Below are 22662 nucleotides of genomic sequence, written 5' to 3' on the forward strand. Positions count from 1 at the left end.
TGGAAATGACCTCCTGTACAGACACTTCATGTATGGTACTGAGTGGTCACAGAGTTGATATTAATATATTTCCCATCCACAAGGCTCTGGGGAGTCTTGGTTTACATGTTGTTGAAAGAGCTAATCTGGACTGTCAGCACTTACCTCTGCTGGAAAATCTATTAACTGTCTTTACATTAACCATGGATATTTCTGTGTTGACAAATGGAAGTTTATATTTGCAGACAGAGCCAGGGTTAGATTTATAGATGTAGGCATCCCAAGTTGCAGATAGTATATTTTTCATATATTTTCCCCTCCCTCTCTCCCTCTTCCTCCCTTCCTTCCTCCCTCTCTTCCTTTCTTCTTTCTTCCCTCCTCCATCTTTCCTTTCCTTTTTCTTTTCTTTTTGTTTTAGTACTTGGACCTTAGCCCTGATGTTTCACACAAGGACAATAGTATAATGGTGGTTTCTTCTAAAACTTGTGTTCTCTTGTATTTTCTATATCCTAATTAACCATCTTAAGCTCTTTTGGGAACAAAGCAAACATTTTTTACAAATACAACCACAAATATATAAAATATGATATATTTACACAATATAAATTTAAAATATAATTTAAATAAATATATGATATATCATAATAAATATACATAGATATAAAATAAACTATAAATATATTTGTATACTAAATATAATAATATAGAAAGATGGGTCAGTTCACATGTTTATATTTAACTTAGCAAGTATTTGAGTATGGATTCAACTACATTTTTCTAACTTTTATAATATTTTGTATTGGACAACATATTTCAGGTTTCAACTTACACATATATCCTGCAGTAGGAAGGGACTCCTGGTACCCATAAATCCATTTGATCAGCTATCAGAAAGTCTGGTGGTAAACACTTTTATAGTGAATAATCACAACTTCCCTTGGTCTCATCTTCTTGATTTTTTGGTCTACTTCCCTTATTTCTTGAATTTTGTCTGATGCTTAAATGGTTCAGTCTTGCATAATTTTGCAGAACATACATTCTATCTATTTAGAATGTAATAGACAGTATATACAATCATAAAAAATTAGTCCTGACTACCATTAATGCCAGCTTCTGTTTTGTTTTGATGTTTAAATTGAAAACGAAACACAGCAAACGAAGCTTGAACCCTTGTTGGACCATGTATGCCACTTGTAAATAAAACACTTTTAAAAACATAGAAATATTTGTATTTTTGCAAACTCTGTATAGCTATTGTTCTTCCATAATCGATTTCCCAAATCAATAGCTGGCATATTTTGGGACACAAGAGGCAATGGAATAAGTAGAGAGAAACAATTCTTATTCCTGTTTCTAATTAATGATGGGCTTTCTGCTAGTCACTAAACCTTTTGTGGCCTCTGACTTTATAGTTACAAAATGCAAGAGTAGAATTAAATGCTCTCTTTTTTCATCTTTCAGATTCTCTGCATCTAAGACATTTAATGCATTTTACTAGCTAGACAATTTGGGTTTGATACTTTAATTTAGGACAGCTATTTCAATTTGATGGGAAAATTTGTTAACTAGATGTGCAAAAGTGTCCTTGAATCTTCAGTTAATCATCTGAGTATTAAGACTATTTGGCTTTGACCCTGTTGGGAGGGTTAGTGAAGTGAAAGTCAGGAAAGCCACCGCTAGATTTCAGAAAATCAAGAAATTTTGGTGTCACAAAGAAACAACACCCATACACTCAGTGTAGCCCTAGTCAGGTTTTGGGAGGGAGTGAACTTAGATGTGGTTGTTCAATTCACCGTCATAACCCAGAAGTCCTTGAATCACTTTCTTCAGTTGGCTTCGGTGGCACTGTGTTCTGTGTGTCATTTTAGTTCACATCATGCTCAAACCCTATTACTGTAAGAATTGCTGAGTCTTTCTGAAATTCTCACATTTTTAATTTCCTAGGCTTCTTACTGTTTAAGTACATATATATTAGTTTTCGCCCATATGTAGCAATGTTTATGTGTATAGATCCAGTAAATTAGGATCTACTTCTTTTACCTTGTTTTTATAATTTAAGCTTCCACAGCTCAAATCCTCGTTCTTACATAAGTATTCTAGGCTTATTTTTAAAGTAAATAATTCAGATAAGGATTCTTTTAGATAGAATTGTTTTCACATGAATTTAACCTTTCTTAGTTCATTTTTACTTGTTTTAATCTCCCTAGTAAGTTTTTAAATTTTTCTTTGAGTTTTTTGGAAATAAAAGAATAAAGCTATAATTTCGAAATCCTCAGATAACATTGATTGGCTCAGTAGCTATTAAAAAATAATTAGTACATAACTACTGCTTTTTCTTTTCAAACAAAACAATATTGTTTTAATGATCTGGCAGTACCATTCTTCATGTTGTTATGAGGCAATACCAGGGAACTGAAATTATGAAGAAAGATCATTGCTAAACTTGATATAACTCACTCTGAAATCCATGTCAGAAAGTGAGTCACCCTCCTGCTTATCCAATGAGGGTAATTCAATATCATTTAAAATATGATTGAATAAAGAAAGATTTCTCTTGATTAGTATTTAACTGCTCTTTTCCATAAGGTAACCTACAAAAAGATGTTTGCCTCCAATTATCAGGGTGGAAATTGCTTATGCAAATCAGTGTAAGGCAATGAGGTGTGGATAAAAAGCAAAAGGGAAATATCATTATTATTGGTTTGTGCTCATAAAATTCTGATAGCTTAAAGGTAATGACAGCACAAAGCTATAGGGTTTATTAGTAGCAACAACAAACTCAATAACTTGTGTTCCAGTGAGAAGTTATATGTTAACATATGTATACAGGATTTTTATTTGAAAACTGCAAGCTTATGTTTGTGAAAGAGTGTTTGCTCCCTTGCATGTAGGTTTTTAGATAAATGAAAAGTCAGGAAATAACAGAGGAACAGAGACCATGTGTCAAAGTTAATTTCCTTTCTGAAGAGATTGTATTGTGCTTTTATCCAGATGGAAGCTGAATCATGCTTAATCTAAAATTAAATGACCATAGATAGGTTTTGTTCAATTTCTCCGTGTTTCATTTAAATCACTGTGCAGTTTTAGGTATGGTATAGGTAGAAAGGTTAACTCATCATAATAATTTCTTGTGATCAGTCAATACCATGTGATAATAATACTATCATTGATGATGTTTAGTCATTGGATTTGACCTAATTAACATTTAACTTATTAAAGACCAACTACAAAGCTAAAATTAATGACTACGCTACAGAGAAAAATATTAGTTTTAAGGAAAGATTCCATGGATTTGAGAATCAAGAATACTATCTCTAATAAAAATCAAGTACTTTAAAAAATTAAATAGCAATAGCTATTCGTATTTCTCAATCAGAGAAAATAACTTCTGTTCCTCAATTTCAATGAATTTTTTTGTGTACAGCTACTGATTGAATCCTTATCATTTTGCCTCTGAATTAAATGTTGTTAGTTGACTACTGTGACTATATGGCATTAACTAAAAAGCCTTCATTAGTAATGACATATATCTCTATTTGTTCATCCCACAAGCATTTACCCAGCTTGATGGGAGGCTTTAGAAACTTATTCTTACTGGTTTTCTTTTGCCTGTTAGTTAAGAGCTCAAGATACGTTATTCATTTTAACTCATAGGGTTGATACTATAAAATGATGTTTTTGATATCTTTAAAATATATTTGTGAAATGATTTGACACATTCGGCTAATGGGTGATATATTCGTATATTGGTATGTGTGTAAATGCATACAGATCAGTGAATTGCACACACTGGGGTATGTATACCTATCTGCAAACACTCTCTCCCTCCTTGTAAACGTTACCATTTGGTTAGATCGTTAGTTCAGAGGCACAATAAACTTGCCTTAGAGGCATTTTTCTCTAACCTACTTAGCTCTTGCATCAGCAGGTTTCTTTCGTTTCCTTTTTTAATTTATTTTTTCTCTTATTTTATGTTCTCATTTCAGAATGTTCATGTAATAGCCTAGAAGTATATATTTGGCAATGTTGAAAGTTTTGATGCTAAAGAAACCTTCTAGGTTGGGAAGGATTTTTTTCTTTTTTACTCACATTTTCATAATTGCTTGGTGGTTCTAGTATATAGTTCAATACTAGTATTATGGCATAGATGTACATAATATTTTTAGCTTTTTCCTTGTTGGCAAACATTTAGATTACTTTCCAATTTTTGTTAAATAAACAACACTGTAACAATTTTTAAATTATAGATTTTCCCATTATATTTTGATTGTCTTTTCATCTATATTTCTCGAAGCATATTATCAATTTTTCTTCTGAAATATTAAGCCAATATATAATGGTAGAAATAAAGTTTGAAAGTTCTCTTTTTATAATACACTAAGCAAACAACATTGTGTCTTATTTTCAAAATAAATTTCTTACTAATTTAGTAAGTAAAAAATTGCTATTTCAGTGTATATATTTTTATCACAATTGAGGTTGAAAACTTCCATATATTCTCTTGCATTTCACTCTTATCACTTACTTTTTTATGACATATTTATCCATGTGTTTATCTGTTTAAAAAACTGAAGTTCTACTTTTTTATAACATAACTATTTATAAATATTCAATAGTTATAAAAATAATGAACCATAACATTTATGCAACTTCTTTTCCCTATCATATCTAAATGTCAAAATTATCGTTCTGAAAAACCATATGTTATAAATTAGTGGCTTAAGAGGAGTGCTATAAAGACCTATCCTAAGTTATATATTTAGAACCTATCTTACAAAAGGTTCAAATGTATTCAAAATTCCATGTTGATCTACTTTTGTGTTTCTGTCTATGGAAGAGAAGGCTCTGTGTTAGTATGACACACAAAGAAATGGGGATATCCATGTGTCATCCTGCATCTCATTTCCTTTTGCAATCAGTCTCTCGTATTCATCTTTTCTCTTCTGCTCAAGATCTCTCTCTATGATTATGTTACAGATCATTTTCCCCCCCTTAAGAGCAATAACTCATTTTAGTATTAAAAACTTTTCTTAGTGCTTTGTGCTAATAAACCAAAATTGTGATTTCTCTTGCTGCATCAGCTCTCTTTAGTTTTATATCCATGTTGTTCACCCATCAGATATGTTCAGTTATTCATTTATTCCACACATATTTATTACATAGCCACTCAATGTTAGACACTATGATAAATACCAAGCATTCAGGGCATGCTGCACACAGCAGATATGCCCCCTGATCTCATGAATCATATCACTGGATAAGATTGATACTAAAAAGGAAAAAAGCAAATACAGGCCTATTTACTAAGTGTGATAAATGCTAGGCAGGAAAAAAATCGGATGTTGTGTGATAACATATGGAGGGGTGGGTCAGGTAACTTTAGGTTAGGTGTTTAGAAAATCCTTCTTGGGAAGAAGGCATGTGTCTTCATTTCTGAAGGATGAGAAAGAGGTGGGGGTCTGGGGAGATCATTCCAGAAAGGTGGAAGGGCTTGTGCAAAGGGCTGAGGGAAGGAACTGAGCATTTTCAAGGAAAATAAAGAAACTAGCGTAGATGAGCATCGTTAGTAGGGGCAAGAGATGAAGGGGGAGATGAGGGCAGGCGCTAATTGTGGGATGCCAAAGTGCACTGTGCTTAAGAGGGTTGGGTTTTATTCTGAGTGCAGTGGGAGGCTATTCAACAGTTTTAAAACTGGGATGTAACATGGCTCTATTTATATTTAAAATAGTTATCTGACTAATTGTAATAATACATTGGAATTGGAGCAATCAGCATACCAAGAGAGGAGGAATCAGGTAATAAAATTAGGAAGATATTTTAATATTCAGGTGAGAGATGATAGAGGCTTAAATAGTTAGATGTACAGAGACATGGATGGATTCAAAATGTTTTTTGAAGGGAGAATGAAGTGGACCTTGGGATAGATTGGGTGAAGACTGGTAGTTGAGAGATGAGGAAGAAAAAGTACCTAGGAATGATTCTGCAGTTTCTGGGTTGAAGGCCTGAGACCAAGCCCTGAAGGGCTGTAGCAGTTGGAGGTTGAAGGAAGAGGAGGGGGCTGGTAAAAGAGGCTGAGGTGGAATAAATAGTAAGAGAGGCAGGCAGAACACCAAGGGTATGGTGTTACTCGTGTCAAGAAAAAAGCCTATTTCAATAAAAAGAAAGTGACCAAGGAGGTTAAATGCAACCAAGGAGGTTAAATGCAGCCAAGGGGTAGAGCAGAATAAAGACTAAAAAGTGTTCCTTTTGGCAGTTTGCAACTTAATGACTTTAGTGGAATAGGTTAAAGAGTGTCATACAGAGTGAAGTAAGTCAGAAAGAGAAAAACAAATGTATATTAACGCATATATGTGGAATCTAGAAAAATGGTATAGATGATCTTATTTGCAAAGCAGAAATAGAGACATAGACGTAGAGAACAAATGCATGGATACCAAGGGGGAAGAGGGAGTCTGGAGGAATTGGGAGACTGAGATTGACACATATACACTATTGATACTATGTGTAAAATAGATAACTAATGAGAACATAATGTATAGCTCAGGGAACTCTACTTAATGCCCTGTGGGGACCTAAATGGGAAGGAAATCCAAAAAGGAGGGGGTATATGTATATGTATAGCTGATTCATTTTGCTGTACAGTAGAAACTAACACACATTGCAAAGCAACTATACCCCAATAAAAATTAATCCAAAAAGAAAAGAGAGGATGGGAAATACCTAAGTAGAGATAGTGTATGTAGGATAAAATTTTTTAAATTTGCCAAGGAAGGAGATCAGAAAAACAGGGTAGGTAGGTAGAGGAGGATAAGGGCTAAGGAAAGTTTCTGTTTTGTTTTTTAAAGATGGGAGACAGTTGTACTCATTTTAGACTGTTAGAGAAGGAGTCAGGACAGAAGAGTTTGATAATGTTGCAGAAGAAAGAGACAACTGGGATTTTGGTTCTTGAGACAGTAAAAAGACTGGTCTTTTATAGGAGAGACCCTTCCAGTAAATTTGGCAATTGGAAAATAAAGGAGTTCATTTTCTGATGAATTCTTTTTTAAAAATTAATTAATTAATTATTTATGCCACACTTTGAGGCTTGTGGGATCCTAGTTCCCTTACCAGGGATCAAACCTGAGGCCACGGCAGTGAAAACACCGCATCCTAACCACTAGACCGCCAGGGAATTCCAAATTCTATGTTTTTAGTGTTATCTGAGGCAAGGTCAATAGCTGAAAGTGAGGTAATGCTGTCCAGTAGACAGATTTGAAGACTGAGGATTGGGAAGAATAGGAAGGCATGGCTGCCTGGTTTTATTGAGTGCCTATTTGAGTTTGGTGCTTATGAATTTATAAGAAAGCACAGGGACTTTCCTGGTGCTGCAGTGGTTAAGAATCCGCCTGCCAATGCAGGAGACACGGATTCGAGCCCTGGTCCCAGAAGATCCCACATGCCGTGGAGCAACTAAGCCCATGCACCACAACTACTGAGCCTGTGCTCTACAGCCCTCAAGCCATAGCTACTGAAGCCCGTGTGCCTAGAGCCCGTGCTCTGCAACAAGAGAAGCCACCTCAATGAGAAGCCCACGCCCTGCAACGAAGAGTAGCCTCAGCTCGCCGAAACTAGAGAATGCCTGTGGGGAGCAACGAAGACCCAACGCAGCCAAAAATAAATAAATACTGTGAACCAGTTTTTATTAAAAAAAAAAAAGAAAAAGAAAGCACAACTGCTCAATTGCCTTATTTTTTCCTGTGATGCTCAGCTGTATGGGTACAGGTTTGAAGAAGGCAAATACTTGAATTTATCCAGGAATGGGATATTTGCCAGCTAGCCTAATTGAAAAACAGAGCTGCAAAGGAGATGAGGCTGTTTGTTAGGAATTAAGATAAACTATGAAATAGAGGCTGGATAACCAGGGAAACAAAAACAGGAAGGATCTGATAGACAAATACCCATCATTAATAATGTTAACAGTAAATAACATATTAGTAAGTGTATATTATTTTAACACTGAATAAAAGAAATCCCCCATGCTTCTGAGCATATGGGAAATTTAATCTGTCCTTATGGAATTCCCCTTATGTTATGCCCATTAATAGGAGAATGTTCCAGGGAACTTTATCAGGCCAGAACATACAGCGAAGAACCGTCTGTTCTCATCCACACTGATAGTCAGTCATATTAGTTTCAGGAAAGAAGTGAGATAGTGCATGCTGCTCGAATGTTCGGTATGTATCTTGCCCAAGCCTAGCCTTTCTGGTCACCTGGAGGTTAGTGTCTTTGCTGCTTTAGTGCTCCCTTAGGTATGGCTATTTTGTGCTGAGGAACCTAACTAGTGCCCCCATTTCATGGGCCCCTCCCCCCATTAGTGGTCTTGTCACCTCAGTAGACCTCTGCGAAAAACAGAGTTCTAGACCTCACGGTCTCTTTCTTTCTCCAGACTTGGATAAGGGAAGGTTTCTAAGCTTTTCTCAAGTCTAAAGAAGCTTTGACCTCAAATTTTTTTCTTGCAATTTTACTTTTTAAAATTAAAAAAAAATGTCCTCTGGGCACTTTCCTCCTACAAGTTAGTCCACTTAATCTCCTTGGGCCTCCAGAACATTTTGACTTCTCTTGGAGGTAGGGTTGAAGAAGAAGATGTTGACTCTAGACTTTTTTCCCTTGAGCTTGATCTTAAAATAACTAAAGTTTCTTGGGTTCTTTGTGTGGCAGGCTTTTTTCTTCCTAAGTGCTTTACTTGTTTTATGTCATTTTCTATGCACACTGTTCTCAAGTAAGTGCTGTATTATCTACTTTTTCCAGTTGAAGAAATAAGGTTTAGAGAAAATAGATATCTTACCCAAGATCACATGGCTGGTAAGGATTGGCCTGAATTCTTAGTTTTTCTGAATATACACACTACCTCTTTCTCAACTGAGTTTCATTTTCTTCTCAGTGAGTGACCAGCACCGGGGACTGAGTGAGAGAACTCCATGTACATGGCCTGCAGTCAGTGGGTATCTTGATTTACAAAAGGCAGTATATTCTTACCGGCCAGGATATACTTTATCTGTTTTGTGAGCTTGCTGTGGTCCAAACCCTTTACCAGGGCATTCAGAAAAAGCAATTCACAGACTTCAGTTTTACCAATAGATTCATTTTATGTCTCAGTAATATTTCAAGCTAGCAGCAGAAGTGAGGGGTGGGGATATTTTAGTACCCCAGAACACCCCTATCGACTTAACATTCACGCCATTTTGCTGACAGGTGTAGGACCCTGTCAGGTGGTTCTGGGATGGAGTACAAATTCAACAGTGGCCATACTGCGCCTCTGGTGATGCTGCTGCATGTTGGGGCATTGATGGTATGATCTATAATTGCTAAATAAAAGATAGGCGAAAACAGAACTGAAGTGAGAATACGCCATTGTCTGTAATTTCAGGCAAACAGACAAAAAAATCTTTCATGGGCTAGCAGGTTGTTTTGATTTAAAATTTTCTGGCATATTTCACAGCCCTTTAAGAGACTATACTGATTTTACAAAATTTACACTCATTACGTGGAGTAATGGATTTTTAAAACATGTGAAATGCCCTTTTGTTCCTATGGAAATATCTGAATATTCCTATATCTAAGTAAGCAACTTCTGAAAGTAAATTTAAGTTAAACACACATTTAAAAAATCAAGATCAAAATGGCCTGCAAGCAATGATATAACTGACTTTTCAACTAGTATCATCGTAGCTATTCAAACAACTTTCCTTCCTGAATTCCACCTCTTTTTTATTGTATCCTGTGGTCAGAAACTGCTGTACCTCAGAGTGTTTGGTAATGGTTTCTGTTTTACAGGATTTCCTCCTTGGAAACTTGTTATAATTTAATAATAAAAATTTAATAATTATTTATTCCTTTTATCCTTGCTTCTTATCTAGTAGAATTAAAATGTAAACATTCTTTTATTTTGCATAGTGCTTTTTCAGTACTTGGCTACTTGTTTTTACTTAATTTCATAATCTCCAACCAGTATTCAGGCATTAACAAAAACAATATTTTGACATATAGCCTAGATTTCTTGTGTTTTAGTTGGTCATCTGTCACTGTTTTAGTCTTTTACTTCTGTTTCTCAAGGTCAGGGAACGTAGAAACATCCTCTGAAATGCGTGGCTAGGCTTCAGATGGGTTTTATCCAACCCGTGTGTGACATTGCTGTGATCTGGCAGCTTTTAATCTGCTTTTGTTGTTGTCCATGGATCCCTTTAAGATCACTTTACCCTAATAATGCCCACACTTACAAATACTTAATTCTCGACCTTATGGTTCCCAATTTAAAAGCCTCTGCTCTAGAGGCTTTGCTTAAAACACAAGTTTTGCAGAGTTTTATTTTTTATTCTTGTCGCTCTCTGTGCACTCTTCTCTGTGGAACTTTCGTATCTTTTTTTCCGACCTTCTTATCTGCCTCTTTTTTTTTTAAAGTATCCACCTCTTCCCTCCATACCTAATAATATAAAAGCCCAGTTGATTTACTAAATAGAACTGGGTGTTCTTTGTTTTACGTTTTGCATAAGTCCTGAGAGATTGTTTCTATTTTTCTTGCTGAGGAAACCAAGAAACTGTAAGACATCTTTGTTTTGTATCACCCATTAATGTTGTACCAGTCAGGATTTTGGGTTGCAAGCAACAGAAAGAAACTGACTAAATTAAGCAAAAAGGAATTTTTTGGAAGGGTGTAGGGCAGTGCTTGGAATCATTGGGAAGTGTGGAGAATCAGGCTTACAAAACAGATAATGGGAACTAAAGGAGACTCAGAAATGAAGAAACATAGCCAAGGTCATGTCATAGTACTGGCTGGTTCCGTTGCTGCCATTAGCACGGCTGTATCTGGACCCTCAGTGTCACCATTACAGGGAATGTAATTTCAGTGATTGCTGCTCCTTTGCATTGATCCTGTAGGATTAACAGTCCTGGGATGAAGTATCCACTTGTGTCCATGTTTTAGCTGACGGAGAGTGGAGAGGATTTAGAATTTTGTCCCTTCCATTTCAAGTGAGAGAGCCCTCACTTTCCTCTAAGATTCCATGATGAGGTATCACCCTCATATAAAAGTGGTGTTTAAATACCAGAAAGCCAAAAGAATGACAAATGCCCAGTACAAATATTTTGAGGTACAATTTTTCTTAATAGAAAGGAACAACATTTTAAACCCTTGCTTCAAACTTCTTGTCACATAGTCAGAAAAATCAGTGCTCGATTTACCTGGCGTTTCCCAGACTATTCTTGCAAGTAGAAAGGATCCTGCTTCCCAGGGTCACTGAGGCCTGGACTTGCATCCCTTGTCTCGTTGGAGAAAACACTGTTGGTGGTCTACCCATAAGCTAGTCTCCTCTTCTTTCTTATAAACCAAATTTTGATTTTGATTGGATTCTCATCCTCATCTATATAATCATATACTTCATAGGACTGGGTCCTGACTTGTGCGATCCCCCCCCCCCCCAAATTTCACTAACGGATTTTGTTTTGAGCACATGATAGAATTTGGCTAAACGGGAAACGTGGGGAGTTTGATGTAGGATTTGAGGGAGAGTTTTTCTGATTCTTAAACAGAGATTCTCAGGAAAAAATTCCATATTTTCCTCTGTGATGTTACATCTGAATGCGTGGGATTGCTACAGCCATCTAGCCCCAAATGTGAGGAGAAAGCCAAAACTTAGGTAAAGATGGGGCCAAAAGAATTCCATAGGAAAAGAGCTGCGGCTCTATCTTACCTTCTTATGGTAGGAAAGAATAAATCTTGTTATTAAAAAAGTCATCCCAGGGTGGACTTTTTGTTATTTGCAGCTGAACACATACAAGCCAGTCCATACCTCTTTGATTTTTATCAAACTGTCCCTCCGTGTCCTGAGGAATAAACCATTTATATGGTTGATCCTCTGTTTCAACATGCTGAAGGGCTCGTTAATAGTAGAGAAAGTATTCCATAATTATTTCCACATAAATCTTAAAAGATAATAGTGCTTTACTTCCTCAGCTCACTTTTTACTTTTCCCCTTGTCTTTATTAGTCCCATTGGCTTTTATATATAAAATGTTATGAACCGTGTCACTTGTTAGCAAAGAAAGTTAAACAAAAAACGGTCTCATACCCAATAGTTTACAGTCTTTTGATGACATCAGGGCCAGTTGCTTATATCGTTGCAAGTTATATATCCGACAGATACTCACTGAAATAATAAATTAAGTATTTAGTGTTTAAATATGACATTTAGGGGGAACATGATAGGTACAAGAAATCTCTCTTTACTGCATTGTCAGCTGTCAGCAGAAAGGCATATTGCATAAGGAAAGTCAGAAATCACACAAATATATTGAGCATCTACGGGGTACCAGGCTGGGCACATAGATGCTGGTTAAATAGTGGTAAACAGGAATCACAGGGTCCTCACTCTCATGGAGTTTACAGACTATGTGGGCAGTAAAACTAGTAAACAGGCAATTATAACAGTGTGATAATTGCTCTTATATGGTGAAGCATGTAAGAATATAAGAGGGGTGCTTAACTCAGAATTAGGAAGGGGGTGAGAATGGGCAAGAAAGGATTCCCGAAGGACATGCAAACTTGAGCCCTGGAGATTGAATTGAATTTAAATGGGCAAAGGAGAAAAGAGTGTGTAGAGAACTGCTTGTGCAGGGAACTAGAAAAGGGAGAAAATAAGCATTAGACATCTGCAAGAAAGGTGAAAATGGTTAAGTTGAGGCAGGGGGCCAACAAAGTAATGGATGAGATTGGAGAGGTACAGAGGGACCAGACTATGAGGGACACCTTTAAGTTACATTGAGGTATGTTTGGACTATATTCTGAAGGCAGCAGGGATTCATATGTATATTTGATGAAAATTATTCATGCATGACTGCGTGAAAGAGATTAGATTTGAAAGGGACAAAGCAGAAGTAGTAGCAGTAGTAGTCATCTGGGCAAAATACTGTAGAGTGGCTGTCAAACAGCTAAAAGGAAGGGGGAATATTAGGGGCTGTTTAGGATGTGCATCATTACTTGAATGTGGTGGAAAGGGAGAGAAAGGCATCAAAGATGACTCCTTGGTTGAGGTGGATGGAAGAGTCATCCCTGGGGAAGGGCTCCCAAAAGGAGCTGATATAGGGGAGGACATGAGTTCAGCTTTGAACATGACTCTTAGTCACCTGTGTGTCATCTCGTAGATACCGGATTTGGGTCAGCAGTTGTGTGCACAGATATGGGGTTTGGACATGGGCTGGAGTCTCTGAGTTCCAGTATTTTGATTTATTAAGTGTTGTTGATAACATCTAACTCATAAATGTCATCTTGGGATTGAATGAAATAAAATATAAAGCAACTTAGTGCTAAAAGGGAGGCAAATATTGTTTTCATCATTACTGATGCTTTTGCTTTTGTTACTCAGTTTTCCAACCTGTAACCTGAAATGATTAATAAGATTCTGGCAGCTACTGTCTATTGAATAGACATTACTGTGTTAAGCACTCTTCGCTTTTTAACACTGTACAGATATTAAATCATTTATTTCTCAGAAAAATTCTATGCAGCAGGTACTTTTATTATCCTTATTTTCTAGATGTGAAGACAGGTACAAAGAGGTTAAGTGATTTGCCAGAGATCATACAACTAGGGACTGTTGGAATATGGATTTGAACAAAGACAGTCAGACCCCCACTCCTGCACTTTATGTATCAGAATATACTTTTGCTTAACATGCTTTTAACTTTTTTTAAAATAAATTTATTTATTTGGCTGCACTGGGTCTTCGTTGCTGCGCGCAGGCTTTCTCTAATTGCGGTGAGCAGGGACTACTCTTTGTTGCGGTGCGTGGGCTTATCGCGGTGGCTTTTCTTGCTGCGGAGCACAGGCGCTAGGTGTGCAGGCTTTAGTAGTTGTGGCACGCAGGCTCAGTAGTTGTGGCGCACTGGATTAGTTGCTCCATGGCATGTGGGATGTTCCCGGACCAGGGCTTGAACCCGTGTCCCCTGCATCGGCAGGCAATTCTTAACCACAGCGCCACCAGGGAAGTCCCTGCTTTTAACTTTTAATCAGTTTATATTTTTGGTTATGTTCCTTAAGAATATTCTAGTGGTCATCTTTGTTTTACTCTTTTCAACAACTCTACTGTTTCTGAAATACTCTGTATAGAGAACCCACAATTCTCTTTCCAGTGTTAATATTAAATCATTCTTCTACTTTATATTATGTCAAATCTACTGCTGATTGACTTTCATACATATAAATATAAATTTTCATTTCAGGTTCATAACTCCAGCCATGTCCATATTCATTGACTTGTAGGTTTGACCAGAACTTAAAATCTTCTTATTCAATCTCATACCAAATATTTGATTCATCTTATCAAGTGGTTATTGTACCAAGACTTCCCCAGTTTCCGTCATAGAAACCTTCCTACACAAATCGCATCTCAGTATTTCTAGTTATTCTCAGTAAACTTCTCTCCACCACTGTTGCTCCAGCACCTGGTGAGCTGCCTGGCACATGCAAAGTGCACCAAACATTTTGTGGAATGGGCAAATAAATAAATGATTGATCATCAAAAAACCACACTCACTATTCTTTTAAGTGGTTTTGTAATTCTACAAAGACAAAGCAAAATTTCCTCAATTCAAAATATGACTATATTTGTGCAAGAGGAAGGTTAAAATAACTAAGGAAAACATTTGAGTTTTATAACAGAGAAAAGAAGTGACATATGTAGGATTCCAGTAACACCCGAAAACTGGGGCTGCTGGGAGTCCAAGAAGGCATGTGATCTGCCCTGAATACTGAGGCAGACAAGTTGGAGCACCTTCCTAAACTTGGATAATTGCCATTTCAGCCTGCTTGAAATGTAAATTTGAACTTTATTCTGAATTGGGGAGGGAACCAAGAGCTCAAGTTGATGATCAGTATTGGGCCAAGGTCAACTCATATCATGAACCGTTGGATTTTTATGATCTGTGTGTGAAGAGAAACCTGTAGTTATATATTGGACCAAGCCTGTAGTTATGCATTGGACCTTTCAAGGTCTGGGTAGTATTCCTTTGCTCCCTCTCTTTGATTATCCTAGCAGCACTGTACATAAACAGAATCCAATAATAAATAGTTCTAATGTTAAAACTTTATTATTATGGCATTATTATTATTTATTTAAAATAAAATTTATGTTTCATAATTCCTATTTTCCCCAAATTTATTCACTTAAGTGATAAACAAGCATAAAAAATAATTCTGACAACTGAATCTGAAATAGCTGATTTAAATCCTGGTCCTTGAGTTCTAATTGAAAATGCCTCATGTGGCATGTTCAAAGCTAAGGTTAGGATTCAGATTGGTCATTCAGGCTTGTATTTTTTCAGTAAAGTTATTCCTAACACCTGATGATGACGATGAATTTGTGGTTGCTAAGTTAGTGTTGAGTACTGCATCTCTAGCAGTCTGATTAAGTGGGAGTTGCCGTTTGCTGTGCTGTGAGTTAGCAAGAAAGCTGAATCTGTCACAGGTGCTACAATTTGTATTTCAGAAAATTTGCTTCCCCAACTTTAATTATCCCCAAAGTACTCCACTCTACATAAAGTACTGAAAGGAGTCAGCAAAATTTTTCCAGTTTTAGTACTATGATGTAAGTTAAGATTTTGTCTACTACCTAGGTGTTGCAGAGATAATGGAATTTCAGATGAAGGAGGGGACACTGTTTCATAATATAAAACACTGTTTTCTATTGATTTTTCCACTTTGGAATCAGAAAAAAAAATGCCAAGTAGCCATAACTAAATAACACATTCACAGTGACATAAACCATGCTTCTTAGAAGGGAACAGACATGAATCAGAAAGTGTGTACATTAAACTACTAATGATTGAAAATGAGAAATGTGAAGTCCTAAGCTCAAAAATATTAAATAAACTTAGGATTGACCTTTTCTTATTAAATATTAATATGTGTTTCAAACTCATGGAAATATGTATATATCATTTTTGTATTAGGCAGCCTGTCCTTTGCAGAGAGACAGGGAAATGGACAAGTTGTGGAGATAGTCATCACCTTTTTGGCAAAACAATCCCTCTTCACATCAGTATATATCAGTCAGGTTGTTTTTTTCCTTTTTCCATAAAACAAGATATTTTTTTCAACACTTCAACATGAAAGCCTGATGAGAAAGTGTCCCCTAAATATTTCATTGCAGAGGTAGTTTTTTCAAAATTCCCTGAGTTTGACTTGCTAAATTAGAGGAAGATCTTTGACCCTGGAAATCCATAAGAAGTGATTATGGCTATGAAAATAAATTTTAAGAGATTAGTATTGTTTGATGATTTAATTAAGAAATATGCTGTAGTTCAATCTCTTTGGAATATTTTTAAATGAGATTCTTCACCTTATTTGCACGTCTTTATCTTGTGTTAAGGCAGTTCCAACAAATGGAAATGGTTAACCGAATTGAGAAGTAAATGTGTTTACTGGAAATTGCTTAGCCTTTGAATTGTAATTACAATTTTATATTCTTTGTAGGATTACTTAACTATTCATAAGTATGGCAATGCAGCCAGAAATGATCTCTGGAATACACTATCAGAGGTAAAGTATAGGAAGCTTGAAAGCCAAAGCCTCTTCTTGAATACTTGAATTGAGTTTATAAAACATTCATAACTTTTATTGACACTGATGGTTTGTTTTTACTTTTATATTTCCCTTTTCTTGATATTGCTTTCTTGTTTTATATTTGATGTATTATATTATAAGGATAATGAGGTTTAAAATTAATTCAGCTACAATGGTAGTTAAAGATACCTTGCCTACTTTCAAACATGATAATACTTCTGAAATATAATTTTAATAGGGTGTCAGATATTCATGTTTGAGTGAAATATAGATGGTAAAGAACTTTTTCTCTATAAGTGAATAGCAAGTATTTAAGTTTAATACTAGACATACTGGGGATGCTTAAAGATGCTGCAAGTAAGTACTTGCTTTAACAATAAAATATATTTCATCTTCCATTAGGTAAAAACTTTAATGTTAATAAAGTTTTTATTTCTATGTATATATATATATGCATGAAGTTTAAGCTAAGGCAAGAAAATTAATTTTACTAACACATTATATTAGTTTCACCGATTTTAAATGTTTTCATACTTAAGTAAATCATAAAAGTAAACATGAAAATGGTTTAATGTTAATTATGTTTATAGTTTATGTTTATAAAATTAATTTATACAATTTTGGTTATAAAGGCTTTAAAAAGGAATGGAAAGTATGTAAATATACAAGAAGTAATGGATCAGTGGACACTCCAGATGGGTTATCCTGTTATCACCATCTTGGGAAATACAACAGCAGAAAATAGAATAATAATTACCCAGCAACATTTTATTTATGACATCAGTGCTAAAACTAAAGCACATGAACCTCAAAATAACAGGTACAACTCTGTTGTTTATGTGAAAAAATTGCTTTTGTTTTTTATGTTTCACTTTGTATTTTAACATTTTAAAAAGAATTGATAACAGAATTACGAAAAGTACTCGAAATATAGTTTTCATTTCTTTATTTACATATGGTATTTTCATTTTGAACCCTCTTTTACTCCCATTTCCAGATATTTTAACTATCAAGGTGGCAGCATGCTAAAGTTATTTTGTTTAAGAAGACAGGATTTAAATTATCATGGTCATTTAACACAATAATGTGTAATTTTTTTTTTTTACTTTTCCCTGTAAATGTTTGTTGAATTAAATTTAAGAAAGTTAAAATACTTTGAAGTGGATTAAATGGTATTGAGAAAACCAAGATTTGTAGAATAGACAAGAACAGAAACTAACAATCCAGAAAGACTAGTTAAACAAAAACCCACAACCAGACTAAATAGTGTCTGAGCCAGAGGAACTCAAACTAGATCCATTTAAAATGGTCTAAGTATCAATGCCACTTAGTATCAAAATACATTCTCTTCCCTCACTTTTAGTGTTTAAAAACCATTAACACAACATACATAGAATTTGACTTGTTGTTACTTTAACTTTCATTTGAAATTCTTATTTCATTACTGAAAATTCAGCATGTAGTGTTCATGTTTTCCCACTCTTTTGTGCTTTATTAAAGCGGAGCCAAGGAAAGATAGAACTTAAATCATTTCATTTTATTTTTTTCTAAGATATCCGGATAAGAGGTTGGGAGCGGGACAGGGAGGGTTGGAGGTCAAAATTGATAAATAAAATGAGGTGTTGGGATTAGACTGGTCATGCTGTCTCCCATTTGGAATATTAGGAATCTGATTTTATCATCCATCAGTATCTAGGATATGTGAAACATGCATTAAGCTTCCTTTGTTATCTCTAAGACAGGGTCCAGGTAGAATTGACTGAGAAATTCATGAATGTTTTCTGGTGACTAAATTGGGAACCCACTTAAGAAAGTATTGTCTTAAGTCTCCTGCTCATTATATACACTGTCCTTCAGCAGACTGCCCTTGTAATCTAACTGTTTGCACCTGTGGAATACAGGGTATTATCCTGCCACACTCTCAGGATCTGACTGGGTCAACCCTTCACCCAGCCTGGATTCCTTACTGCTGCCAAACACTACTTCTGGTCAACCACCGTCTGGCCCCATGTGAAACCTGCTTAGGCATCAACCCTGGCCTTGTCGGGAAGTACATAAAAACTACTTGACTGTGGCAAAGTTAGATTCAGGCCTTGCCTTTGAGAATGATCATTCTTACACAAGCATCACTGATGCAGAAAAACATAAAGGACATGCAGATGACAGAACAAATTTTGAACAAAAATACTCTGTCAACCTATAATATGAGCCAGATGTATCGGCTGCAAGTCTGACTCTTTAAAGGAAGACTTTCTCCCAGGCTGTATAGGTATATATACCTATACAAAGCTTTTACAGGGCTTTACTTTTGCTGCAGTTATAAAATCATATGAATGGTTTTGAACGCTGAGAACTTGGCATAGAAAATATTGAGTGAGATAATGCATGACATTCCATCAGTCTCAAAATTTATTTTATATCTATTTTGAAATAATAAAGTTTGCAGTTGAAATTTTAGTATTCAGTTTTGTATTATTGATAATTTAATTCACTATAACATTGTGGTCAAAGCTTCAGTACCAATTCTATCTGCCCTTTGTCTGTAACCTTCTTAGATCTTTATCATATACTGCAAATAGTTAATGCAGTAAAACGTAGTGCCCATTTACGCCAGGAAACCCATGAATTGTGGATATTTTCTGTGACTGTATAATCAATTCTTTGTCTTCAATTTTGTAGAGGACACTGGAATATCACTACAACATGCCTAGAACATTTTAAATGTATATAGTAATCATATTTTTCATATGTGGTAGCTGTATTACAGCATAGAAAGGAAAGATCTTTATATTATAATTGCATAAAGTTAGTTGATATGTGAAATTGAGTAAAATATTTGCTAGCATTTTGGTATTTGGGAAATTGTGAATTTGTGTAGCTTTTTTTTCTTTATAAAGTTAATACATTGTAATGTTCAGTAATGTCTCCTATACATATTGAGCTTCTTGGAGTCCTGTGCTACAGAGAATTACGTTTATCTCCTTTTATTTTGGGTCCGATGATTGCAACCTTGGAACCATTTTTCATGGCATGTACATTAATGCTTCACTAATATTGGTACCATTTTTAAAAAAGTTTTTTCACTCCAGCTAAAATAAGCACCTACGCTTTTCTGCCTTAACATAATCATTAGAATAAACATTGCTTTATTATAAAAATGTGACCTACGATGAAGAGAGGTAGTCCCAGGGACTGTTAAATAAAAAATATCTTGAGGGTCTTTTGAAGTGCATTGTTTTTGTTTTTTTCTTCTTAAAATGAGATGACTAAAATTCAAGTTAAACTTAAGGGGCTGGGGCACAATTTAATTTCACAGGTTCTTTTTTCTAGTTTCTTTTTTAACGTAACTCACTGCATTTTTGGATGTTTTTACAGCACACCACACAGAGCTTTTCACCCACAATGTTTAGGGTCTTCTAGCCTTTTAAGTTGTAATCATAAAGCAACATAATTGCCATGCCTTCTTTGATCTTAAAAATGAAATTGGTGGAAAGATCAAATATGTGTTGTTTGGAAAGTTAAGGAAAATAACTTGTATAGTACTGATAGTATAGCAATTCAGAAATAATATAAACTTCAGATGTGCTTGGTGATTTGTAATTTTTACTTTGTCTTTGTGACAATGTATAGATTTTGTGTATACATACATGCACACACATAACACACAGACACACACACACAGAATAGAGGCCAAAAACATGCTTAGGAAAAATATAGAGGGTATTTTAAAAGTTTTACAAAATGCCCCAATGTTTGTATCACAATACCTTAAAGTTAACTTCTTTTTTTGCATCTGAACATTGCTGTACAGTACAGTGTCTGCCATTTAGGAAGTTTCTTGTATGTGGAATTGTCTGTAAGCAATAATGCAGGTATTGATATGAATCTCTCCTTCTTGACTTTAGAGACTTTTGCTAAAACTCAGAATCAAAACATATCAATTTTTATTGTAATTTCTAGTTTCATTATTTAGAAGGATACAGTTTAAATAAATGTAAAATTATAAGTATGTTTATATTAGGGGCATATATGACAGATTTGGAGATGTCCTCCCCCATCAAAAGACATATTCTATTTTTAGCTACATAGCCCCAGACATGTTCCCTGAAAATTTCTCAATTCTCCATTAATTCCCATAGTTACTGAGCTCATAGAGTATTCTTATAGTTTTCAGGTCAGAAATATTTTTCTCATACTGCATATTGTTGACTATCCCTGTTGCTAATAGTGCAATGATTGGTTAACATAACCTGGCTATATTTTAGGGGAACAAAATGTAGTCATTGGATTTTATTGTAAGACTATCCAATTTATCTCCAGTTGCTCATTTGAGGTTAAATTGATATTACTTCACGTACAAGTTTAGGCCTAAACTTTTATCCTATAAAAAGTCACGTTCTAGAAAACGCTTCTCTTTAATAGCTGAGACTCATGACTGATCCCTGCACATTGGTGGTTGATTTCACACATCAATTTGGAAATTCCATTTCAGAAAACAGAGCATTGTGTCCCACGGTGTTCTTTGTATTGATCTGGATTTTAGGGGGATCTGATCAGTTTTGCTTTTTGTCCCTACTTTGCTGAATAACTTTATCTGTACTGTATTATCCTTTCTATAAAATCTGACAAAAGTGTTTTTTAAGAATAGTTAAACAAGTAAATGAGGAGAATGTTGAAATGTAAATGCATGAAAGCACTGGAATGGGCATTAATCTAATGCGGAATCAAGTAGAAAGGAGTTATTTTAAGACTTTACTCAATATATGGTGCAGCTCAGATTTATAGATTTTAGCTACTTTTTATTCCTCATGTAAAATTCAAATCTTTTTTTCCAAGATAAATTGTTTTGTTGGTAGTCCACCTTTTGTTTTGAAATTAAAACTCTTAGAGGCCAAGTCTGCTTAGCGACATTGAAAGAGTGAATTCATCTTCTTGGCCTATTCCTTACATTTATGACTGGGGAATTTAAAAAATTCTCCTAAAGAGAATAAGAAAAATCACATAGGAGGTGCATAGGAAATGTTGTTTGTTTGTTATAACCATTTTTATTCTTAACATTTCTCTTTTATTTTGCAGTTACCTGTGGCAGATCCCATTAACTATTGTGGTAGGAAATAGAAGCCATGTGTCTCCAGAAGCAATTATTTGGGTGTCTAACAAATCAGGTAAAAAATATATTCTCCCCTGAGAATTTGGTTTCAGATAATTGTTTAGCAACTTAACCTCTTGTATCAGCTGTTATAAAAATGTGAATAAAGACAAATTAGAAAGACAATATAGAGGAATTACCTCTATACATTTAAGTATAATATAGTATAGTTTCTACATAGTCTAATTTCAGTCCACTGATATAATTATTAAATTTATTTGTGTCTTTGATGGTAAAGAGAAAATTTAAATCTAAGTACTTGTAGTACTATTCTTAACCACTTTAAACTGTACCATTTTATAATCCTGAATGGAACAGAATTACAATCGTAACCTCCAGTGGAACAGTATGCCAGATACTGAAACACAGGCCACATTTTTCAATTCCATTTTCCAGCTATCTTCTCTTTACCAGACTGGCTCTTTAAAGAATGGGTGAGGCAATATTCTCTGTAGAATTAGATAATTATAGGGCCAGAAGGGAGAGGCTTATTAGGTCATGAAACCATCCCTTAGGTAGGGTCAAGTCTCAAGGAGCAGAGAAAGATGAGATTCTATTCTATTTCTAAATATCTTCAAATAAGATAGTTACCTATTTCAATTCACTGTCAGAAAGCTATTTCTTGAATCCAGTCTAAATGCTTCATATTAGAGTGTGAAACAGGTCTCTTTTATTTCTGTTTTCCATTGAATTGAAGAAAAAACCAATTATCATCTTTTATGTAACATTTCATTTAGATTTAAATGGTCAAATATGTTCACATTTTGTTTTTCTTACTCCTTTCTCACATTCTGCTACTTTATATTTTCTCGCTATTTTGTAAGTGTGATTTAAACAACCACAAATCTTTTTTCGAAGTAAGGTGAAGTATAAATAAACAACAAAAATATTGTTTCTTCTCCCCAGTCTTGCTCCTATTAGGGAGATGTAAGTGCTTAAAA

At 35.0% G+C, this 22662-nt stretch overlaps 1 protein-coding gene across 1 annotated transcript in view; it reads left to right on the forward strand.

The window, feature by feature from the left end:
• The window catches only part of TRHDE (thyrotropin releasing hormone degrading enzyme), a 398603-nt gene that overhangs the window by 283594 nt on the left and 92347 nt on the right, over positions 1 to 22662 (forward strand). The window contains exons 8-10 of the mRNA XM_027107052.1: positions 16483 to 16548; positions 17205 to 17392; positions 21649 to 21737. Coding sequence (XP_026962853.1) covers positions 16483 to 16548; positions 17205 to 17392; positions 21649 to 21737 — 343 coding nt within the window. The remainder of the gene's footprint in view (positions 1 to 16482; positions 16549 to 17204; positions 17393 to 21648; positions 21738 to 22662) is intronic.

Source organism: Aethalodelphis obliquidens, unplaced genomic scaffold (assembly GCF_003676395.1).
Source record: "Aethalodelphis obliquidens isolate GAN/ISIS:26980383/991018 unplaced genomic scaffold, ASM367639v1 scaffold8, whole genome shotgun sequence".
Classification (NCBI taxonomy): domain Eukaryota; kingdom Metazoa; phylum Chordata; class Mammalia; order Artiodactyla; family Delphinidae; genus Aethalodelphis; species Aethalodelphis obliquidens.